The sequence below is a fragment of the Ammospiza caudacuta genome, chromosome 15 (genome assembly GCF_027887145.1).
Source record: "Ammospiza caudacuta isolate bAmmCau1 chromosome 15, bAmmCau1.pri, whole genome shotgun sequence".
NCBI lineage: Eukaryota > Metazoa > Chordata > Aves > Passeriformes > Passerellidae > Ammospiza > Ammospiza caudacuta.
This window is the reverse complement of record NC_080607.1, coordinates 11,922,843-11,942,065: the sequence shown is the minus strand read 5'-3', so window position 1 is coordinate 11,942,065 and position 19,223 is coordinate 11,922,843. Positions and strand designations below refer to the sequence as shown.

General features: G+C 64.3%; 4 protein-coding genes across 4 annotated transcripts; 3 read left to right on the top strand and 1 right to left on the bottom strand.

Annotated features, from left to right (window-relative positions):
- Positions 1 to 5,594: 5,594 nt before the first annotated feature.
- LOC131564488 (WAP four-disulfide core domain protein 2-like) lies at positions 5,595 to 7,581 on the top strand. The gene is made up of 4 exons (XM_058814943.1): positions 5,595 to 5,767; positions 6,025 to 6,159; positions 7,153 to 7,305; positions 7,399 to 7,581. Exons 1-3 carry the CDS (start codon positions 5,680 to 5,682, stop codon positions 7,302 to 7,304), a joined length of 375 nt encoding a protein of 124 aa, XP_058670926.1. The 5' UTR covers positions 5,595 to 5,679; the 3' UTR covers position 7,305; positions 7,399 to 7,581.
- Positions 7,582 to 8,740: 1,159 nt separating this feature from the next.
- LOC131564209 (WAP four-disulfide core domain protein 3-like) lies at positions 8,741 to 10,826 on the top strand. Its single transcript, XM_058814545.1, is given in 7 exon segments — positions 8,741 to 9,035; positions 9,172 to 9,312; positions 9,457 to 9,600; positions 10,195 to 10,353; positions 10,560 to 10,637; positions 10,640 to 10,693; positions 10,816 to 10,826. Coding segments are annotated over 7 exon segments (882 nt in total).
- A 1,166-nt stretch (positions 10,827 to 11,992) lies between these two features.
- LOC131564482 (balbiani ring protein 3-like) lies at positions 11,993 to 17,053 on the top strand. Its single transcript, XM_058814937.1, has 14 exons — positions 11,993 to 12,130; positions 13,077 to 13,226; positions 13,438 to 13,581; positions 13,733 to 13,873; positions 14,204 to 14,338; positions 14,448 to 14,591; positions 14,700 to 14,843; positions 15,037 to 15,186; positions 15,423 to 15,563; positions 15,645 to 15,764; positions 15,869 to 16,006; positions 16,283 to 16,417; positions 16,503 to 16,637; positions 16,928 to 17,053. Exons 1-14 carry the CDS (start codon positions 12,055 to 12,057, stop codon positions 16,936 to 16,938), a joined length of 1,764 nt encoding a protein of 587 aa, XP_058670920.1. The 5' UTR covers positions 11,993 to 12,054; the 3' UTR covers positions 16,939 to 17,053.
- A 613-nt stretch (positions 17,054 to 17,666) lies between these two features.
- On the bottom strand, positions 17,667 to 18,850 carry SPINT4 (serine peptidase inhibitor, Kunitz type 4). Its single transcript, XM_058814966.1, has 3 exons — positions 18,735 to 18,850; positions 18,371 to 18,544; positions 17,667 to 17,988 (listed from the first exon to the last, which is right to left on the bottom strand). The coding sequence occupies exons 1-3, from the start codon at positions 18,838 to 18,840 to the stop codon at positions 17,813 to 17,815; spliced, it is 456 nt and encodes a 151-aa protein (XP_058670949.1). The 5' UTR covers positions 18,841 to 18,850; the 3' UTR covers positions 17,667 to 17,812.
- Positions 18,851 to 19,223: the final 373 nt, after the last annotated feature.

Sequence of the window (19,223 nt, the reverse complement as noted above, 5' to 3'; positions counted from 1 at the left end):
GTAGCAGGCAATACCCTGCCTGTGCTGGGCACCCTGCTCACCCTGAGCTGGGGGACAGCTGTGGGCCTGACTGATGTCCTTCAGCTCCCCCAGCTCTAGGAACAGTGTCACATACAGGAACTTTCATGTCAGCACCCAGCAGCAACCATGGTGCCAGCTCGGGACCAAGCAGTCCGAGAGCACATGGGACACCTTCCACTGGACCAGGTTGCTGCAACCCTTATCCAACTTGGCCTTGAACACTTCCAGGGATGAGATGGCCACAGCTTCTCTGGACAGCCTGTTCCAGTTCCTCACTGCCCTCACAGGGAAAAATTCCTTCCTAATCTCTAATCTAACCCTGGCTGTGGGAAGTCATTCCACCTTGTTCTGTCACTCCATGCCCTTGTCTAAAGTCCCTCTCCAGCTCCCTTGGGGCCTTTTTAGGCACCGGAAGGTGCCATAACTCTTGGGCTCCGTAACGGAGCCTTCTCTTCTCCACGCTGAACATTCCCAGCCCTCCCAGCCTGGCTCCAGAGCAGAGGTGCTCCAGCCCTTGGAGCATCTCCGTGGCCTTCTCCGGACCCGCTCCATCAGCTCCACATTCTTCTCATGCTGGGTCACCCCCGGGGATGGGGACGGGGACGGGGGGCGCTGCCGGAGCCCGGCACAGCCCGGTCCGCTCCCGGTCCGCTCCCGGTCGGCTCCGGCGGAGCAACAGCCTCCTCTGCCGGCCGCCGGGAGGGATCGGCGCCGGGACCAGGACGGAACCGGCACCGAGCCGCCACACCCGGCGGGACGGGACGGGAGGAGCCGCCGGAGGCACCGGCACCGGCTGGGAGGAGCTGCGGGTGGGGAGGGGGCTGCCCAGCCCAGGGGGTCCGTGTCCCACAGCCCGGTGGCGGAGAGCACGCCAGGCTCACACTGCCATGTGCCACACGAGTGGCACGGGCCATCGCTGATGCCCCTCCACACCATGACACCCATCGGGCACACAGCAGCCGGGCAGGAAGAGTGCAAGTACCCCCCCAGCACCAGCCAAAGGGCCGGGGCTGCTCGGGAGAGATAGGTGACATCCCCACATCGCCACCACTGCACTGTGGCACATGTCACGCAAAGGGACCCCATGCATGTGACCAGGCTGTTCTCAAAGCCCCTGGTTCCTGCTCATGTTTCCTTTTGATTTAGACACAGGGTTCTGCCAGCAACAAATGCATTTGGCTGCTCGGAACAGGGATGACGCACACAGGAATTTCCAAGGGGGAAAGTATGATCGTTGAGCTGTAAAAGCCTGGGTGAGGTCACAGAGGTCACACTGGCTTCAGCACAGATGCCTGCATCCTGGCAGGCTGGCCTTGTCGCAACTTCCCAGGCAGGGCGTGTCCCTGGTGTCTCCCCACACACTGGGACCCCAGGACAAGTCTCTTCCACCAGCCCCACAAAAAGCCTGGTTCTGTCCCTCTGCACCCACTGCAGCCCTGGCTGTCCCCTGTGCTTTGCTGCAGCCCTGCCAGACCCCTGCCCTGTCCCCCAAGTCAGATTGCCTCTGCCCAACTTGCTGGCATCACCTTCAGGTGCCCTTTGCCATTCATTGAGGCACAGAGAGCTGTGCCTGCATGGCCACAGCTCAGCAATGAGAGGAGCCGCAGAACAGCCCCCTAGCAGGGCTGCAGTTCTGACCATGCCCCTGTCTGCATGGAACGGGATGCAGGAAGCAGAGGTCCTGCTCAGCAGGGCTCAGACACAGCAGTGGCAGCACAGCGGGGTCCCAAGAGCAGGGAGCACACCTCACCCTTGGCATGGTCACCCTTCACATGCTCAGTTGGGCTCCCTGTGACCCCCCACACCTTTACCTTGGGCATCCCAGGGTCACCTCCATCAGTCTGGGAGCATGGGGACGTGAGAGGCAGTGCTGACCCCGCCACAGCACCCATCTGCTGGGACATGTCTGCAGCCAGTGACATGTCGGCACGGAGCCACCGGCCTGTCCCCACGGAGGAATGGTGCTCAGCAACGGGTGCACCCAGCCTTGTGTCTCATGGAGGCTTCCCACGCTCTGCTCCCCCTGAGGCCATGCTTGCCCGCAGGGACCTAGCCCGTTGTCCCCTGAGGCTCCACCAGCGGACGTGGCATGAAGCAGGCACCAGGCCAGGACTGGGACAGGCAGGTGCTGGGTTTATGGGATGGGCACAGCCCAGCAGACCTACAGCCCTGTGGCACCCCAGTAACACACTGCCAGCACAGCAGCCCCCAGGGGAACATCTTCCTGAGCAGCCCCCTCTGGGTTCCTGTCCCAAAAATTCATTTTATCACTTGTCACAGCTGGGTAGTTCGGGGCTCCTCATGGCTGTAGGGTGACCCCAGCCCATGGCCTCATCTCCCTTCCCCCATGAGAATGCTGAGGGTCCTTTCCCTGCTGCGGCCAGGTTGCTAGGGCTGGACAAGGCCAGGTAAATCATTTCTCAGACCGTCATTGCCTCGGGCACAACTGTGACACGCAGCAGCAGTGAGTGTTTTGGCACACGAAGGTTGTGTGCGTGGCCCCTCCCCAGCTCCACACAGATATAAACCCCGCCAACCTGCGCTCTTCATCCATACCTTTGGCATTCACCAACATGAAGACCACCATTGTTCTGCTCCTGGGCATCCTGGCCCTGTGTGCCCAGCTGCATGCAGCCCCTACAGATGGTGAGGAGAAAGGTGAGTGCTGGGGGTCTTGGGGTGGGTGGGTGCCTTGTGCTAGCTCCTGAAGCACTGCGGGGCTGGTTGGGGCAGCAGTCCCCATGGAATGAGCAGGTAGGAGCAATCCCAGAGTACAGAGCCAGGCACATGCCAGGCTCCAGAGCATCCATGCACCACTGAAGCTGTGGCTGTGCCAGCAGAGCCACTGAGCTCTGCGCTGCAGGGACAGCATGGGCAGGGGGGGCTCGGCTGTGGCAGGATGTGACAGGATGTGGCAGTGTGGCAGGAGCCCTCAGCAGGTGCACAGCTGGACCTGAGGGGCCATGCATCAGTCCATGCCCATGGTGTGGGGACCCTGTGCTGCTCACTGAGGGGCCCAGCATCTCCAGAGATGGGGTGTTCCTCTGTATCCCTGTACTTGCTATCCCTGCTCTGTGCCAGCAGCAGGAGGCTGGCTCACTGCTCGGGGGCACCTCAGTGTGCCCCTTTTAATCATTGACCACAGCAGTCAGGTGATGTGACTCCAGCACTTCCCTGCTGCCATGGAGGAGCCACGGTCACCCACGAGGCTTGGGCGCAGCCACCGTGACCTGGCTCAGTGCTGGTGAGCACAGCTCCCGAGGGATGCAGCACTTTGGGGCCTGGCTTGGGGCTGGTGACCCCCTGTGCTCAGCCAGGATCCTGCTTGCCATGGGGACAGCTGGCAGACCCCTGTGTTCCCCACAGCCATCCTCAGCCTTTGCTGAAGAAGCACCTGGCAGGGCCAGGGTGGGGACACCAATATCCTGGATGCCATGCACTGGGGACAGGAGCCAAAGCATTCCTGTCACCCAGAAGGTGATGTCAACTGCGTGGGCTGGAGCTGCTGGCCTCACTGCCAGCTTGCTCAGTCCCTCTCCAGCTGGCTGAGGGCAGCTTCAGCTGGATTGTCCCCTCAGCAACCAGCAGGGCACCTTGGAGCTAGGGCACAAGCATGGGCAAAACCACTGGTGCCCAGGCTGCTCCCACCAGCTCTCAGTTTCCCCTGTGCTTTTCTCCTCATCTCCTTCCATGAGCCTTCCTTTTCTTGGCTCCCATCTGCTGTCATCCAGCTGCTCTTGTGCTGGCATCCTCCCTCAGAGCCTCTCAGTGCTGGCTGCTCACTGCCAGCACCAAGGTCACCCCACGCTGGGGCACCCCAGGCTCTGGCAGAGTTGTCACAGGTTCAGACAAGGGCAATGATGCTCAAGGACAGCACCAGCACAGGGCTAGAGCCAGGTCACAGTGGGACAGCAGTGACCCTGGGTGCACAGGGTGGGACTGGCAGCAGTGCTGCTGCTCTAGAGAAGCTGCTGCTGGGTCCAGGTGGGCTCTGTGCCTGTGCAGGATGGTGCACATCCCTCCTCTCCATCCTGGTGGTCAGTGTGCTGACCTCCATGCTGTTATCACCCCCGTCCCCCCCGGCTGACACAGCACTGTGCTCTGGCCCTGCTGCAGGGGCCACTGGGCTGCAAGATGGTTGCTTTCATTCCTGGCATCCCTGGGCCTGCTGTGGGAGCATCCCAGCCAGCCTGAGCGTGGCCAGGTCCCTGCAGCTCCTCAGCAGGTCCCCATCTGGGAGGGCACAGGGAAAACAGCTGCCTTGATGATCTCCCTGCCACCCCGGGCCTCTGCCCGTGTGTCACTCCCACTGCCGTCAGCGGTGACATGAGGTGCGGCAGCGGGGCAGGCGGCTGAGCGCCGGCTCCTGTTCCTGCATAAACACCCGGCAGGGAGGGGACCACAGGCAAAGGCAAACAGTTACTGATTTACTGCCACGCCGCCGTGCCACATTATTGACTGTGGGGTTAAATTACCTGGAGACGGACCCCGGCAGAGCAGACGCCAACTCGTGACTCAGGCAGGGATCATGTCCCGGCCCCATGCGCCCTTGGCGCATGCAAATTTACAAGATGCCTGGAGCTGGGGCTGCCTCCACCAGCAGCAAGAGCACATCACCAGGAACAGGGCAGGTTTCATCCTCCTGCAGGAGGATGGGTGCTGGCACAGTGGCAAACACTGATGTGAGCAGGGCAGCATACCAGGTGGGCGAGCTGGGCCCATTCAAACCATCCCCAGCTTGACATTGCCTGGGGCAGTTAAGCGTCCTGAGCCAACAGCAGTGCCATGGGAAGGGTATCCTGGACAGGCTGAAGGGACTGGGGCCGTACAGCCCCAGTACCACCATGCCCTGGAGCACTGGGAGTGCATATCAGTGACATTCCCTGACAGCCCCTTGCACAAATGGTGATCAGATGGTCCATCTGCATCCCCAGTGCTGTGGGAGGCTGTGAGGATGGCAGGGTCTGTGGGACAGGGCTGCAGCTGAGCAGGAGCTCCCATGGCTGTGTGAACATGCAGGGCAGCCCCAGGGCAGGCACCTGCCTAAGGCACAGGGAGCCTGGAGCACCCTTCACTTGAGGAGCAAGAGCTGGAGGAGAACAGTGGCTGGAACAGGCGCAGGAGCTGGGTGAGCAGCAGCAGAGCTGAGCCACAACCCTGTGTGCACTGCTGGCTCCTCCCGGCCTCGGAGCACCTGCGACCCAGGCCAGGAGCTCCATTCAAGCTCATGCCCGTGGCCGGGGCGGTGCAGGGTGAGCTGAGCAGGGACGGGTCATGCCTCGCTCCCGGCGAGCGGTACCACTTCATCCTCAGGGCCGATCGCTGAGGGCAGGGGCCATGGCGACCCAGCGGCCCGGCGGGCTCAGCGCGGCGCTGCCCGCCTGGGGTCCGGCCTGCGGGGGCCGTGGCCAGGGGTGCTTGGCTGCTGTTCCTGCCCGGCGAGTTCTCAGCATGGCCGCCCAGTCTCCTCGAGGCTCCCCCTCCCTGGTCGGCAGCCAGCAGCAGCAGATACCTGATACTCGGGTTGTGCAAGCGCGAAGGGGGAGCCTGGCCCTGCCCGGCCCTTGGGAGCCACCCGGAAGGCCGAGCCCGCCGGCCCCACCTGGAGAGGAGCTTAAAGGCCGGCCGGGCGGCCAGAGCGCAGCCGGTTCCTGCACCATGCCCGCGGCCCGCAGCGTCCTCATCTTGGCGGGGCTCCTGGCTCTGTGGGCAGAGCTGCCGGCAGCATCCGCCCAGAATGACACCAGTGAGTATGAGCGCATGGCCCAGCACGGCTCGTCACGGCACGCCCGGCGAGCGGCCAGCATCCCTCCCTCCCAGCCCCAGGGCAGCCGGCGTGGGGGCCGCGGCGAGCACCGGCCCGTGCCCGGCGCGGTCGGGCTCGGCAGCATCCCTGGACCCAGCCCTGGGGCCGGGGCAGCATCTCCCGGAAAGGGACGCAGCCCTCGCCCTGCCCGGCGCCGGCCGCCCCCGCCTGCCCACGGCCCCACCTTTGCCTTGCAGCCAAAGCCGGCGTGTGCCCCAGCCCGGCGACGGATGCGGTGAACTGCACGGTGGGGTGCCAGTCCGATGGCGACTGCGAGAGCACCCTCAAGTGCTGCCCGGCAGCCTGCGGCAAGGCCTGCCAGAAGCCTGACGGTAACACTGCCTCCTGCTCCTGGCCGTGCTGCCCAGAGTCGCTGCCACTGCCACCCAGCCCGTCCCAGCCAGCAGCACGGGTGCTCCAGGGCGCAGCGGTGGCCACAGGCCGGGGTGCCCGATGTGTGTTCAGCTGCAGGATTGGGGGCTGCATGGAAGCTCAGCAGGCTCGGGGCGTGCTCCTGCTGGGCCATGCTCGCACCTTCCTGCTCTCAGCGGTGCAGGGGCTGAGTGGACAGCCCTAAATGATGCTGGGGCTTGGGTGGAGGGTGGGGTCTCCGTCACTCCCCATTGCAGCCCTTGTTGCCTGCTCAGCCTTGTGGGCAGCTGCCAGCCCAGGATGTGGGGGCACTGTTCTGTTGCTCACCACAACAGTCCTGGACAGTGACCCAAGGAGATGGGTGCAGGAGCTGGAATCCGCAGGTGCAGACAGATGGATGTGACCTGGAGGCTCCAGTGCCTCCATGGCTGCCTGCAGTGCTGCCTTGGCTGCACCACAGTGGAGGGCAGAATGGTGCAGAGCCAGAGCTCAGTGCCAGTGGCAGGCAGTGGGACAGCGGGGCAGGGGCCCCACACTGCTGGGCAAAGGCTGTTTGGGGGGCCCATGATCCTGGCTGAGGCCTAGGCTGCTATGAACAAACAGCCTGGGTCATCCATGGCAGTTGTAGAGGACAGCAGGGCCAAGGCCACAGCTACATGTTGCAGCTGTGCATCCTGTGCCAGCCCTGTATCCCTAAGAGGGAACACTGGGCACAGGGACCATTGGGGGCCACTATGCTATGTGACCTCCCTGACATGTGCCCATCAGGTCCAGCTGGCAAGGAGCACCAACAAGTGGATCTATGGGATGGGGGAAATGCTGGGTACTGTGGTGGTCCCTCCTCCATGGCAGATAGGGGCCAGGGCCATGCCCACAGCTTTGGGAGCTGCAGGGTAGGCCCTGCCCCCCATGCCAGGGCCAGCAGGTCTCAGCCATGTTCTTTTGCCTTTCAGAGAAGCCTGGCACCTGCCCACCCGTCAACCCGGGCATCCCCATGCTGGGCGTCTGCTCCAACCAGTGCAAGACCGATGCCAACTGCGCTGGGATCCAGAAGTGTTGCAGGAACGGTTGTGGCAAGGTCTCCTGTGTGACACCCATCCAGTGAGGTCAGTTGGGTGCATTCCAGCCCCGGGGATCCCACAGCACCTCAGCACGGTGCCTATGCACCCATCCTGCTCACAGCCTCTGCTCCTTTGCAGGTGCAGCCGCCTCCTGCCAGCCCAGCCACAGGGAAGCTGCTGCCTGATGCCCATCCCTCATGCCCTGGCCGTGGCCCTGCACCATCCCCCCGACTTGGAGCCTTCAGCCTCAATTTTCTCCCTGGGGTTCTCTGCTCAGGGCAAGACCCCTGCACTCTCACCAATAAAGCAGCTTCTCCCTTACACGCTGTGGTTGCCTCTCCATCCCACACCATGGCCACTTCTTTGTTCATGCTGTGGCCACCTCCCCATCACAAGCCATGGCTGCCTCTCCATCCCATGCCAGGCATGCCTGGAAGGGCTTCACACAGGCAGCAGCATTGACTGACTCTGTCATGTCTCCAAGGGTCCTGTGCCCTGCCCGGGGCTGTCCCATGGGTCCATGGCCCCAGCTGTCCCTGCACACTGCCTCCTCCACCTTGGGTCCTCCACCATGCTCAGAGCACTTTCAAGGTGCAGCTGTGTCCGTGTCCCATCAGAGCAGAGGTGCTCCTGCAATGGCCAGGGGACAAACAGGCTGCAGTGTGTGCTCGTACATGAGCATCACCCAGACTCCTCCTTATCTCTGCCCTCTCAGCGTGGCCATGGCACCTTGCCCACAGCAGAAGCCTGAAGGAGCTTTTGGCAGTAGAAGCCACATGCCACAGTCCCATGCCTGCCCCTGTCACATCCTTCCCCACCTGCTCAAATCTGGGGGGGTCCTGTTCCTGTCCTGCTTTCCCCTGACACTTCCTGCTCTCCATGGGTCTCCAGGGGCCCTGTTTCTTCCATACCTGCCTGGTCCTGCTCCCAGCCCCTGGGATCAGAGCATGTCCCTCCTGCCTGGGAGGGGCTGGCACCCCCAAAGCCCCTGCCCTTGGCAGAGCCATCCCCTGGAACTGAGTGAGCCCCACACCTTGCCCAGCACTGCCCAGGGTCTCGTGCTTGTTTCCCCTCTCTGTGGGGCAGGTGCAGGCTGTGCCAGCACCACAGCACCACAGCAGCTCTGCCTGCTCCATGTGGGCCAGGAGGGATCCAGTGGACACTGAAGATTGGGACAGGACACTGCTCCTGTGTCCACCCATGCTCTCAATGGTGTGGCTCTGGGAGTGCTGCTCAGCCCTTGGCACAGCTGCTCACAGGTCACCAGTGACCTGGAAAGGGAGCTGCAGATGTGTCAGCCATGGGCCACGAGCCCAGCACTGCCCCAGGAGTCTCCCCCAAGCTGAATTGTTCATGCCCAGCACTCCCACAGTCCTGGAACTGTGCTGCCATGAGAAGGAGCAGCTTGGCTTGGCCAGCCCCCACTCCAGCAGGGTTTAAATCCCAGCCCATTGCCCAGAAGCACATTGACTCCAGAGCAATGCTGGGCCACCCCACCCTTCTGGTGCTCCTGGCACTGCTCACCCTGGCCCAGCAGCACAGCCCCAGGGTCCAGGGCACTGCCCTCGCCCTCCCTGCATCCCCACACGGGGCCCTGAAGGGACACTGGACCCCCACTGCCCCCCCTGCCCCCCCCAAAGTGGGTGAGTGCCCGGCGGGGGCGAGCGGAGCCCCCTGGCCCCCCAGCCTGTACTGTCTCTCCGACCATGGCTGCCCTGGTGCTGAGAAGTGCTGCCAGATCGGGAAGGTCTGGACCTGCCTCCTGCCCACCACAGGTACTGATGCTCACTCTAAGGGATGCCAGCACGAGGGTCGGGCAATGGGTGGGATGTGGGCTGGTGCCTGTCTTGGTGCCCCTGGAGCAAGCCCTGCTCCCTGGGACATGGCTGCACAGAGCATTTCCCTCTGCAGAGAGCCCAGGATACTGCCCCCGTGCTGGCAGTGCCATCGGGCCCAGCTGTGGGACAAGATGTCACAACGACACCTCATGCCAGTCAGGGGAGAAGTGCTGCCCCCGTGGCTGCTGCACCCGCTGCGTGCTGGCTGAACCAGGTGAGGTGTCCTGGAGATCCCCGTGCCAGGCTGAGGATGCCCTGGGGCAGCCCCAAGGGTCTGCAGCCCCCATTGCACTGTAGGGGGGGTCGTGGGCAGTGGGGGCAGGCTGGCTGCATGCCAAACCCTGAGCCTTCCCTCCAGCCAAACCTGGGCTCTGCCCACGGAAGCGTGCCCAGAGCAGAGCTGCTGCCTGCCCCAGCCGCTGCACTGATGACCGGGACTGCCCTGGGGACCACAAGTGCTGCTTCTCTGGCTGTGGGCTGGCCTGCACCCCTCCAGACACAGGTACAGCCCTGCCAGCCCTCTCTGATCCCCACGTCCAGCCCACCACTGCACTGGTGTTTGCCCAGCTGCCCCTGGCAGAGCCCAGCGTGTGTCCAGCCCTATTGTGGACAAGGCACAGCGGCTGTGCCTGGCCAGGTGTGCAGCTGGTGGCACCCATCCAGGCCCCAGGGAGTGTGTGCCACTGGCTGCAGCTCCCAGTGCCACACGCCTGCCCTGGGCACAGCCCCAGCCCTCAGAGCTGGCCCTTGGGTGCTGTGGGAAGGGATCCCCATGCCCAGCTCCTCTGTGATGGGTGGGAGATGGCTCTGAGTGTGTGAAAGGCTGAACCCCCTCCTGAGCCTCCCTCCTGCACCCTCTCAGACTGCAGCCAGAGCAAGGGTTGTCCTTCACCGCTCCAGCTACCAGCTGGCATCCCCTACTGAGCTGTGACTGGTCTCACTGGGTCAGACTGGTATGGCGTGAGGCTGGTGACTGAGGTCATCGTGGTGCTTGGGGAAGGAAGATGGAGGACAGGGACAGGATAGAGACTGAGGCTGTGCCAGTAGCGGGACTGGGGACAGAATCCAGCACAGCTGCACTCTTCCCTGTCACCAGGGAGCCACCGTGCCACAGCAAAGCCTGGCGTGTGCCCCATGGTGCTGCGGGGCTCCTTGGGGCCCTGCCTGGAGCTGTGTGACACTGACAGTGACTGCACTGGGGACAGCAAGTGCTGCACCACTGGCTGTGGCCACATCTGCAAACCACCCACCAAGGGTAAGCCACCAGCACCCTGTGGGGATGAGACCCCTGTGCCCCTTCCCCACCTGTCACCGTGACCCTCGGGGGGCAATGGGGACTGAGCTGCTCTCAATGGGACATGAGCTCAGTGAGGAGCTCACCCCTGCAGGCAGGGCAGCTCTCCCACCCTGGAGGGGTGCTCTGAGCCCCTCACCCCTTTCTCTCTCCACATGCATGGCCAGGTCTCTGTGCCCGTGCAGCAGAGGGTGATCAGGCAGCCAAGTGCCTCCTCCTGTGCCTGCAGGACAAGGACTGTCCCCCTGTCCCCCCTGCTGCCTGCAGGGCTGCAGCTGGGTCTGCATCCACCCACTGTGGGGTACAGTCCCCTCCAGCCTGGAGGGGACAGAGGGAGCCAGGGTGGGAGCACCACAGGGCCCCCATCCCTCAGAGAAGGAGCACTGAGGCATCCTCACTGACCACCTCATTTCCCTCTTCCAGCTACAGCGTAGCCATGGCCAGGAAGGGCTGCACCAGGAGCTGCCATTTCAGGATCATCCTCCACCCCACTGCCATTGCACCCATGGGCTGAGCAGAGGTGCACCCCACACCTCTCCCTGTGCTGGACCCTTTTCCCTGGCAGGATGGCACCAGCAGTGACTCCAATGCTTCTGGTCATGGTCCCTGGCACCCCCAGCTGGGACATTAAGGGCTGAATGCTGCCTGCACTACCCATGGCCAGGAATCCTAGCAACCCTGCATGAGGCAAAACCCTGCACCCACAATGGCCCCACAGCACTGAGACACAATAAACCATCCCACAGGCACCTCTGCTCTGGGTCACCATCCCTGTTCTGTGCTCTGGCTCCCAGAGGGGCTGGCAGCCTGGGCTGCATGCTGGCAGGGAGGTGCAGGCAGGGAGGTGCAGGCAGCCATCCCTGCACACAGGCACTGCCTGAGGGCAGGGAGAGGGTTCCAGGTCCATGCAGGTGACTTCCAGGCATGATCATTCCATGATAACCATCCTGCTGGGCCTGGGGGCTGCATAATGTCCCCTCAGCAGTCATGGACTGGAAAACCAGTTCCCTCAGATTCCTTGTGCCAAGGAGAGGCTTATTTGCATCCCAGAGTGTCAAAACCTGGTGGGAAAAGCAGTCATGGGTCAGGCCAGATGGAGCACCCAGACAAGGACGGGGACAGGGAGCATCACCCGTGTGCCAGGGGCCACGGCAGGACCTGCTTGCTCATGGTGCTGGGTGCCAAGCAGTCCCTGCATGGAAGCTGCCCTTGGCTGAGCAGCAGCACCATGGCAGCAGAGCTGTTAGAACCCCTCATGCTGCTCCCACAGCCATGCCAGGACCAAGCCATGGGGTCTATCCACAGCCCCCGCTCCAGGGAGCAGAGGGGTGAGTGGGGCTGGAAAGAAACCAGAGAGGGAGTGACAGCCAGCTCCAGCAAGGATGGGGCGGTGCAACATGAGGGGCAGAAGTGCCTGACCCCAGCTGGCCTTCCCAGCCCCACAGGTCACCATGACCCCAAAGCAGGGCTTGGGCAGAGATAAGCGGGGTGGCTGGCAGGGCGCCGGTGGGTTCTGGGAACTGCCCCTCCTCCTGCCCCTCCTGCCCACAGCACAGCCAGCTGCCACAGCAGGCAGCTCAGCTTCTGCTGCCCTGCCACTCCAGGCACCCTGACACAGACCCCAGCTCAGCTCCAGACATACACAACATCCCCAGCAGCACCATGAGCACAGGAGTTTGCCTCCTCTTGGGCCTCCTCATCCTCAGGGCAGAGCCGAGTGTAACAGCAGAGAAGGATGGTGAGTACCAGGAGTCAAACCCAGCAGCTGCCAGGCACAGGCAGCCCCTGGGAGCAGCTCCTTGCATTCTGGCCCCCGTGTCCCTGCTGTGCCCCCTATGGGACCATGTCCCAGCTGGCTGCAGCCCCTGCACCGCAGCCCTGCTGCCTGAGGGACCCTGCCCCACCCCAGGGTGCAGGTCTGCATGCCCTCAGCCCCGTGGGCACCCTCTGCACCCCACGGGCACAGCAACTATCAGCTCCCAGCGGTGCCAGTAGGGTCTCTGCTGCATCCTGGGCATAGACCCCTGCTGCCACCCCCCTGCCATGGGACAGTGCCCAGGGCGGTGGTGCCAGCTGTGGCGTGGCTCTGCCCACACCAGGGCACGGCTGGTGCCCCTTTGTTTGAAGCAGCAGCTGCTGTTTGCAGTGAAAGTCCACAGCGTCTGTTTGCAGCCCAAACACCCGGACAGGCTGCTCCGCCACAGCCCCGGCTGGCAGCAGGAGCCGGGCACAGGTGCCAGCTGGAGCTCACCTGTACCAGAGGCAGGGCTGCCCCAGGTTTCCCAACATGGCCAAGAGGAGCACAGGGTGCCAAGAGGAGGAGGAGGAGAAGGAAGAGGAGGAGACACAGCAGTGAGGAGCGTGCTGCTTGCAGTGGGGATGCCTGCGGCAGCAGGATGCTCAGGAATAGATCCTGACCTCCAGCTGGTGCTAGCTTCACCCTGACAGGGCCAGTGACCCTCCTCGTGGCACTTGTGAGGGCACACACAGGCCGTGCCACCCCGCAGCATGACATGCCATGCTACACCGTGCCACACTGTGCTGTGCCATGCAGGTCTGGGTGTGGGGATCCAGCAGCCCCCGGGCTGCAGTCCCTTTCCCTGCAGAGAGAGACACATCCTGCTTCCCCAGGGATGGAGGATGAGGGGCTCTGGCACTGCCCTGACATTGCCATCCCACCGCAGGGGACTCCCAGAAACCGGGGCAGTGTCCTCGGGACTTCATGCGCTGCTTGCGCCTGGAGTCCCCGCTCTGCGCCAACCACTCCAGCTGCCCCGCTGGGCTCAAGTGCTGCCTCTGGGAGTGCCGGCTCCGCTGCATCCCCCCGGCAGAAGGTACGGCACCGTGCTGGCACACCTCTGTCCCGGGGCAGCTGGCACCCTTCTCCCTGTGCGTTATGGAGCAGCCCCTGTGCGCTGCTAGAGCCTCCTGAGCGCCGCTGGGATGTGTGGATGGGAGGCCCAGGGATCTGGCAGGGGCAGGTTTCCTGGCGCTGCCCTAGGACCCTGCAGTGCCCCCTCACCTCTCGGCCCCTCGGTGCTGCAGAGAAGCCCGGTGCCTGCCCGGCAGCGGCCCCCGAGGGGCTCATCGCCCCCTGCTCCTTCCCCTGCCTGGAGGACAAGGACTGCCTGGGAGCGCAGAAGTGCTGCCCGCTGGGCTGCGGCTCTGCCTGCCTGGAGCCGGAGCAGGGTAAGGACCCGGTGGGGACGGCGGGGAGCCCCGGCTCACCCCAGGGACCCTGTGTGCCATGGCCGTCTCCCTGACGGCCTGGCCCCTGGGGCAGCAAAGGCAGGGTGCCAGTGGGGGATGCTGAATCGTCACACTCCTTCTGCCCTGCCAGACCAGCCCAAGCCCAGCGAGGGCCCCACGGTGCAGCCAGGATCGTTCCGGGAGCGGTGCCGAGGTGACAGCGACTGCCCCGGCGCGCAGAAATGCTGCAACAGCAGCTGCGGCCAGCAGTGCCCGCCGGGAGTGCCGGCCGGTGAGGCGGGACGGGACAGCACGGGACAGCACGGGACAGCACGGGACAGCACGGGACAGCATGGGACAGGATGGGACAGGATGGGCAGCGAGGGCGGGGACCCGGTTCACAGACCGGGAATGACGCTGTGGGTCTGCAGCCACCGTGGCACAGAGCTGTGGCACAAACGGGACCCCTCACCCCATGCCTGCCAGGGTGGGCTCTGCCAGGTCTGGGGTGGGGACACGCTGCACAGCCCCCGGGTGGGCACTGGAGTGGGGAGGGAAGGGGACAGTGCAACCAACCTCTGGTGAGGCCACCATCGTGCTCTCATCCTGCTCCACGGTGCAGAGGATACCAGCCCTGCCCCAGTGACTCAAAGGCCACTGCAGCACCAGTGGGGATGCCTCAAGGACGAGGACTGTCCCCCGTTCTACGTGTGCTGTCACCAGCTGTGCGCCAGGCACTGTGGGGCAAACAGCCCAGGTGAGGGGGCTGCGAGCCGCCCCAAAGGCTCCACAGCCCCACGTGCCCTGGTCCCCACGGCTGTGTCTCCAAGCAGTGACACTGCAGCCACTCCGCTCCATGCCTGCAGGGAAGGACGGATTCTGCCCGGTCCGTGCCGGGCTGTTCCCCAGTTACGACTGCAGAGCCTGGTGCCGGCACGATGGCGAGTGCCCCCGAGAGGAGAAGTGCTGCCTCCGTGGCTGCGACTCCATCTGCCTGCCCCCATCCCCAGGTGCCACATACGGGCAGGGTGTCCCCCAGCTCCAGGGACTGTGACACCGGGTGGGGAACACCCGCTGTTGCTGCTTGCACTCCCAGCCCCGCTGCCTCCTGCCCGCAGAGAAACCAGGCATCTGCCCGCTGGCTGACGAGGCTCCGCTGGCCCCGTGTGGCACTGCCTGCACCAAGGACTGGCAGTGCCCGGGGGCTCAGAAGTGCTGCAGCAGCAGCAGATGCGGCTCCGTGTGCTCAGCCCCCGAACCAGGTGAGGAGACGGTCACTAGCGCAGTGATGCCACCGGGAATGGTGGGATCAAAGCTCCTGGGTGCAGGATGTGGGACGGCGCTGCCGCAGGGCAGGCACTCAGATCCCGGGGCCGGGACACCCCGAGGCACAAAAGGAGGTGCCTGCAATACAGAGTGGTCCCTCCTCCTCCTGTCTCTTCCTGCCCCTCTCAGAAAAACCAGGTGAGTGCCCAAAGGTGAGGCCACAACACGCACAGGAGCCGTGCACGGAGACGGACTCCTGCATCCACGACAGGGACTGCTCCCGGCAGGAGAAGTGCTGCTTCTCGGGCTGCGCCATGCGCTGCACCCGCCCTGCCCAAGGTGAGCACGGGGGGAAGAGATGTGACAGCGGGGCTGGGACCCCGACCCTGGGGCTGGGACCCTCGCCCTGGGGCTGGGACCCACTGCCCTGGGGCTGGGACCCCCTGCCCTGGGGCTGGGACCTCTGCCCTGGGGCTGGGACCCCCTGCCCTGGGGCTGGGACCCTCGCCCTGGGGCTGGGACCCTCGCCCTGGGGCTGGGACCTCTGCCCTCACCCGCGCCCCCTCCTCGGGCAGAGCACCCCGGGCAGTGCCCGCGGGCAGGGCCGTGCTGGGAGCTGCGGCGCGGGCGGCAGTGCCTGGATGACAGCGTCTGCCGGCGAGGGGAGAAGTGCTGTGACACCGGCTGCGGCAGCGAGTGCGTGGCCGTGCCCACAGGTAGAAGGCACAGCCTGTTCGGGGGAGCTGGGCACAGACCCCCGAGGGCAGCCAGGTGACAGCACGGTGGTGGCCCTGCAGACAGCGGGGACAAAGCTGATGGCCGGTGTGTGGAGGAGTGCCAGGCTGATTCACAGTGTCCCCGGGGGCAGCGGTGCACCAGCATCGGCTGTGGCCACGTCTGCATGGACATCCCTGGAGGTGAGAACCAGCCAGGCCCTCCAGGAGACGTGTGTGGCTGCCCTGGAGTGCCCCGTGGTGAGGTGGCCCCGGCCAGATGTGCCCCAGCTGTGATTACCTTGCAGGCAGAGTGGGAGTGTGCCCCATCCCCAGGCAGGGGGGCACATGCCTGGACCTGTGTGACTTTGACGAGCAGTGTCCCTGGGGCCACAAGTGCTGCAGTAACGGCTGTGGCCACGTCTGCACACCAGCCTCTCTGCAAGGTCAGCCCCTCACACCACCCAGCCCAGCAGGGACAGAGCCCAGGTCCCCTTGGCAGCCCCCCAGGGCATCCTGGCCCCATTGAGGACCCCTCACCATGATCACAATGGAACCCTGAGCTGGCTCTGCCAAGGCAGCTGTGCCTGTGAGGGTCTCACACCCTCCACAGATATGATCTGCTCCATCCTTCTTTCCATGCCTCCCCATCCTTCTGTGTGAGTGATGAGCACACACAGCCTCAGCTTAGTCACCAGGTGACCATGCTGCCCTGCCCACAGAGCAGGACACTGTGGCTGTGCCCCAGCCCAGTGCTGCGCGCTGCTCGGACGAGTGTGAGGCCGACTCTCAGTGTCCCTGGGGACAGAGGTGCACCCGCACCTCCTGCGGCCGTGTCTGCATGGACGCTCCTGGAGGTGAGGCACAGCAGCCCCAGGGCTGCCCCAGCACACGTGGGGTGTCTCAGCCAGGGGGTCCATGGCAGGGTGCTGTGCCCTGCAGGCAGAGCTGGAGCGTGCCCCATGCCTGGGGGCAGTGGGACCTGCCTGGACCTGTGCAGCCTGGATGAGGAATGTCCCTGGGGCCACAAGTGCTGCAGCAACGGCTGCGGCCACGTCTGCATGCGGGTGCCTGGTGGTAAGGAGGCCTGTGGCCACCATAGACCCCCAGGGCTAACAGCAGGTCATGCAGGGTGCCAGCTCACCTGTATGAAGGGCACAGCCCTTGGTGTGCTCCCAGCTCAGCATCACTGTGAGGCCCGTTCCCACTGCTGCCCCAGCAGAGGCATTTGCAGGGCGAGGGGATCTGAAGTGATGCAGAGTGGGATGGAGCTCTCATGGAGCTGGCCAGCATGGCTGCAATCGTGGCCACTGGTCCCTCACTCCTGCAGTCTCTTTGCTCCCTAAAAGCACATCCTCCTTTTTCAGATGCTGTGTGATGGGAGAGCAGCTCCTCTGCAGCAGGAAGTTAGGGGACATGGGACAGTCATGAGCCCCAGCTGTCCTGCCCCTTCCCCACCACCTCCAACAATAAAGTGTGTGCTTGATTTTCCCCAGCTGCGCCATGTGGTCCTGGAGTGGCCTTGAAATCACCTGAGTCCTCCAGGGCCAGGAGGTTCAGCCAGAGTTGGTGCCACAGGACCAGTGAAGCAGTGCAGGGTCAGGGCAGGGTGGGGACAGACACCACCCCAGGTGTCCATCAAGGCAGGAGCTGTTCCTCCTCTGTCATTCAGTGGCTTCAGCTCCCAGTCAGGTCATGTTGGCAGCTGGAAGGCAGGGCTGGGCTGGGAGCCCGTCCGTGGCAATGGGAGCTGCAGGGTGGTGGCTGGGTGAGCCCTGCCGTGCCATGCTGCTGGAGGCACTCACCACCCCGTGCCCATGAGGGAGGAGTGCCCAGAGGGATGGGCACTGTCTGCTCCTGCCAGCAGAGGCAGGAAGGACCAGACCCAGACGTGCTCATCCAGGGACCTGTCCGTGTATTGTCACAGTCCAAGGGGAGGGACAGGCTCCTCGGCTCAGGCACCAGGCATAGGAGGGGGCATCCGTGCTGGAATGGGCACATGTCCCTATCTCTAGGCCAGTGAGCCTCCCAGGCAAGCCACAGCCCCCCAGCATGGCCACCCAGGCCCACAGCCCTCATTGCCACCAGGTTTCCCTGTAGGGTCAGGGATGTGGCCACCAGCAGCAGCTTCCCCCAGGCAGGGGCTGTGCAGAAGCCACCACTTCCCAGCACTGCCAGGCACCTGGAACTGAGAGCTGGGGCATCAGGAGAGGGGCCAGGAGCAGCTGTGGCCCATGGCCCACAGCACAGTGCTAGTTACTGACATGGGAGCAGGCCTGGAAGCACTCGCCCTTGGTCTCAAAGTTGTTCCTGTTGCCGCCGCAGCCGCCGTAGATGAACTCCTCACACTGCTGGCTGGAGGCGTTGAAGAAGAAGCGGCGGAACAGAGCCTTGCAGTTCCCACACACTGAGGGCAGGTAGCAGAAGTCTGCAGGATCCAAAGGGGACGGGCTGAGCCAAGGCAGGAGGGACACATCACCACACTCAGTGTTCTCACACCCTCAGACAGCCCTGCACAGTTCTGGTTCCCTTTCACTGCCATACCCTTCGTGCCCAGAGCACACGGCTCTGCACACCCCTGCCCCCAGCCCCACATACCAGCAGATTCCCCAAAGCACAGTGTGGTGACCCCCAGGGTCTGCAAGACACATCAAGAACTCAGGAACACCCCAGAGACATCAAGAGCTCAGGAATACCCCAGGGACCTCCCTTCCCAGTTTGCTACCCCATGTCAGCCAGCACCCCTCCTGTCACCCACCCCAGGAATGCCACGCTGCCACTCCAGAGCCCCACCACCACTGAGTCCTCACCCAGCACTGGCTCCTGGCATGTGTGGCCACACTTGCTGGGACAGCACTTGGTGACTCCGTGGCAGTCGGCATCGCTGGTGCAGCGCGAGCAGGAGGCACCCGCGTGGCAGGAGCCACAGTCCTTGTCCAGCAGGTCCTCCACCTCTGCGATGTGGTAGCAGTAGCCAGGCTTTGCTGCAGGACACAGTGGCCAGGAGGCGGCTGAGAGGCACCCAGCAGGGGCCACAGCAGCCCCCCAGTGCCCCAGGCTCCCACAGTCCCCCCCTTGTAGGCACCTGGCAGCGGATAGGGCAGTGGGCAGCACTGGGCAGCAGTGGCACCCCAAAATACCCCCATTCCCAGGCCATGACCCAGCCGCACTCACCCATGCCCAGCTCCTCTCGTCCCGTTGTGTGCGGGGCTGGGCTGGACCGCCTGGCCAGGGGGAGCAGGGCAGCGAGGAGGAGAAGGCAGCCAGGTGGCAGCTCCATGGTGCCCTGGATGGCCGGGTCTGGCCCCGGGTGTGGTGGGCTGGGATTTAAGGTGTGCAGGAGGGGCGGAGGGAGCAGGGCTGGTGCCTAAACCAAACTCATACCTGCCATGCAGGTAACGAGCCACACCCGGGCAGGGCCTGCTCTCCCTGGTGGCATCCTGGCCACAGCCCTGGAGCTGGGGGGACCGGTAGGACAGGACAGCTGTCCCGGCACAGCCCTCAGGGAGCCCAGCTGGGTGGCAGCAGCACAGCCAGGCTGGGCTGGGGACAGCACCAGCAGCTGCCACAGCTTCCTGGGGACAAGCTTGTCTTGGGGAAGGTTGGCACTGGCCTCTCCATTGCCAGGGATGATGACAGTGCCATGCCAGGGCATGGAAAGCT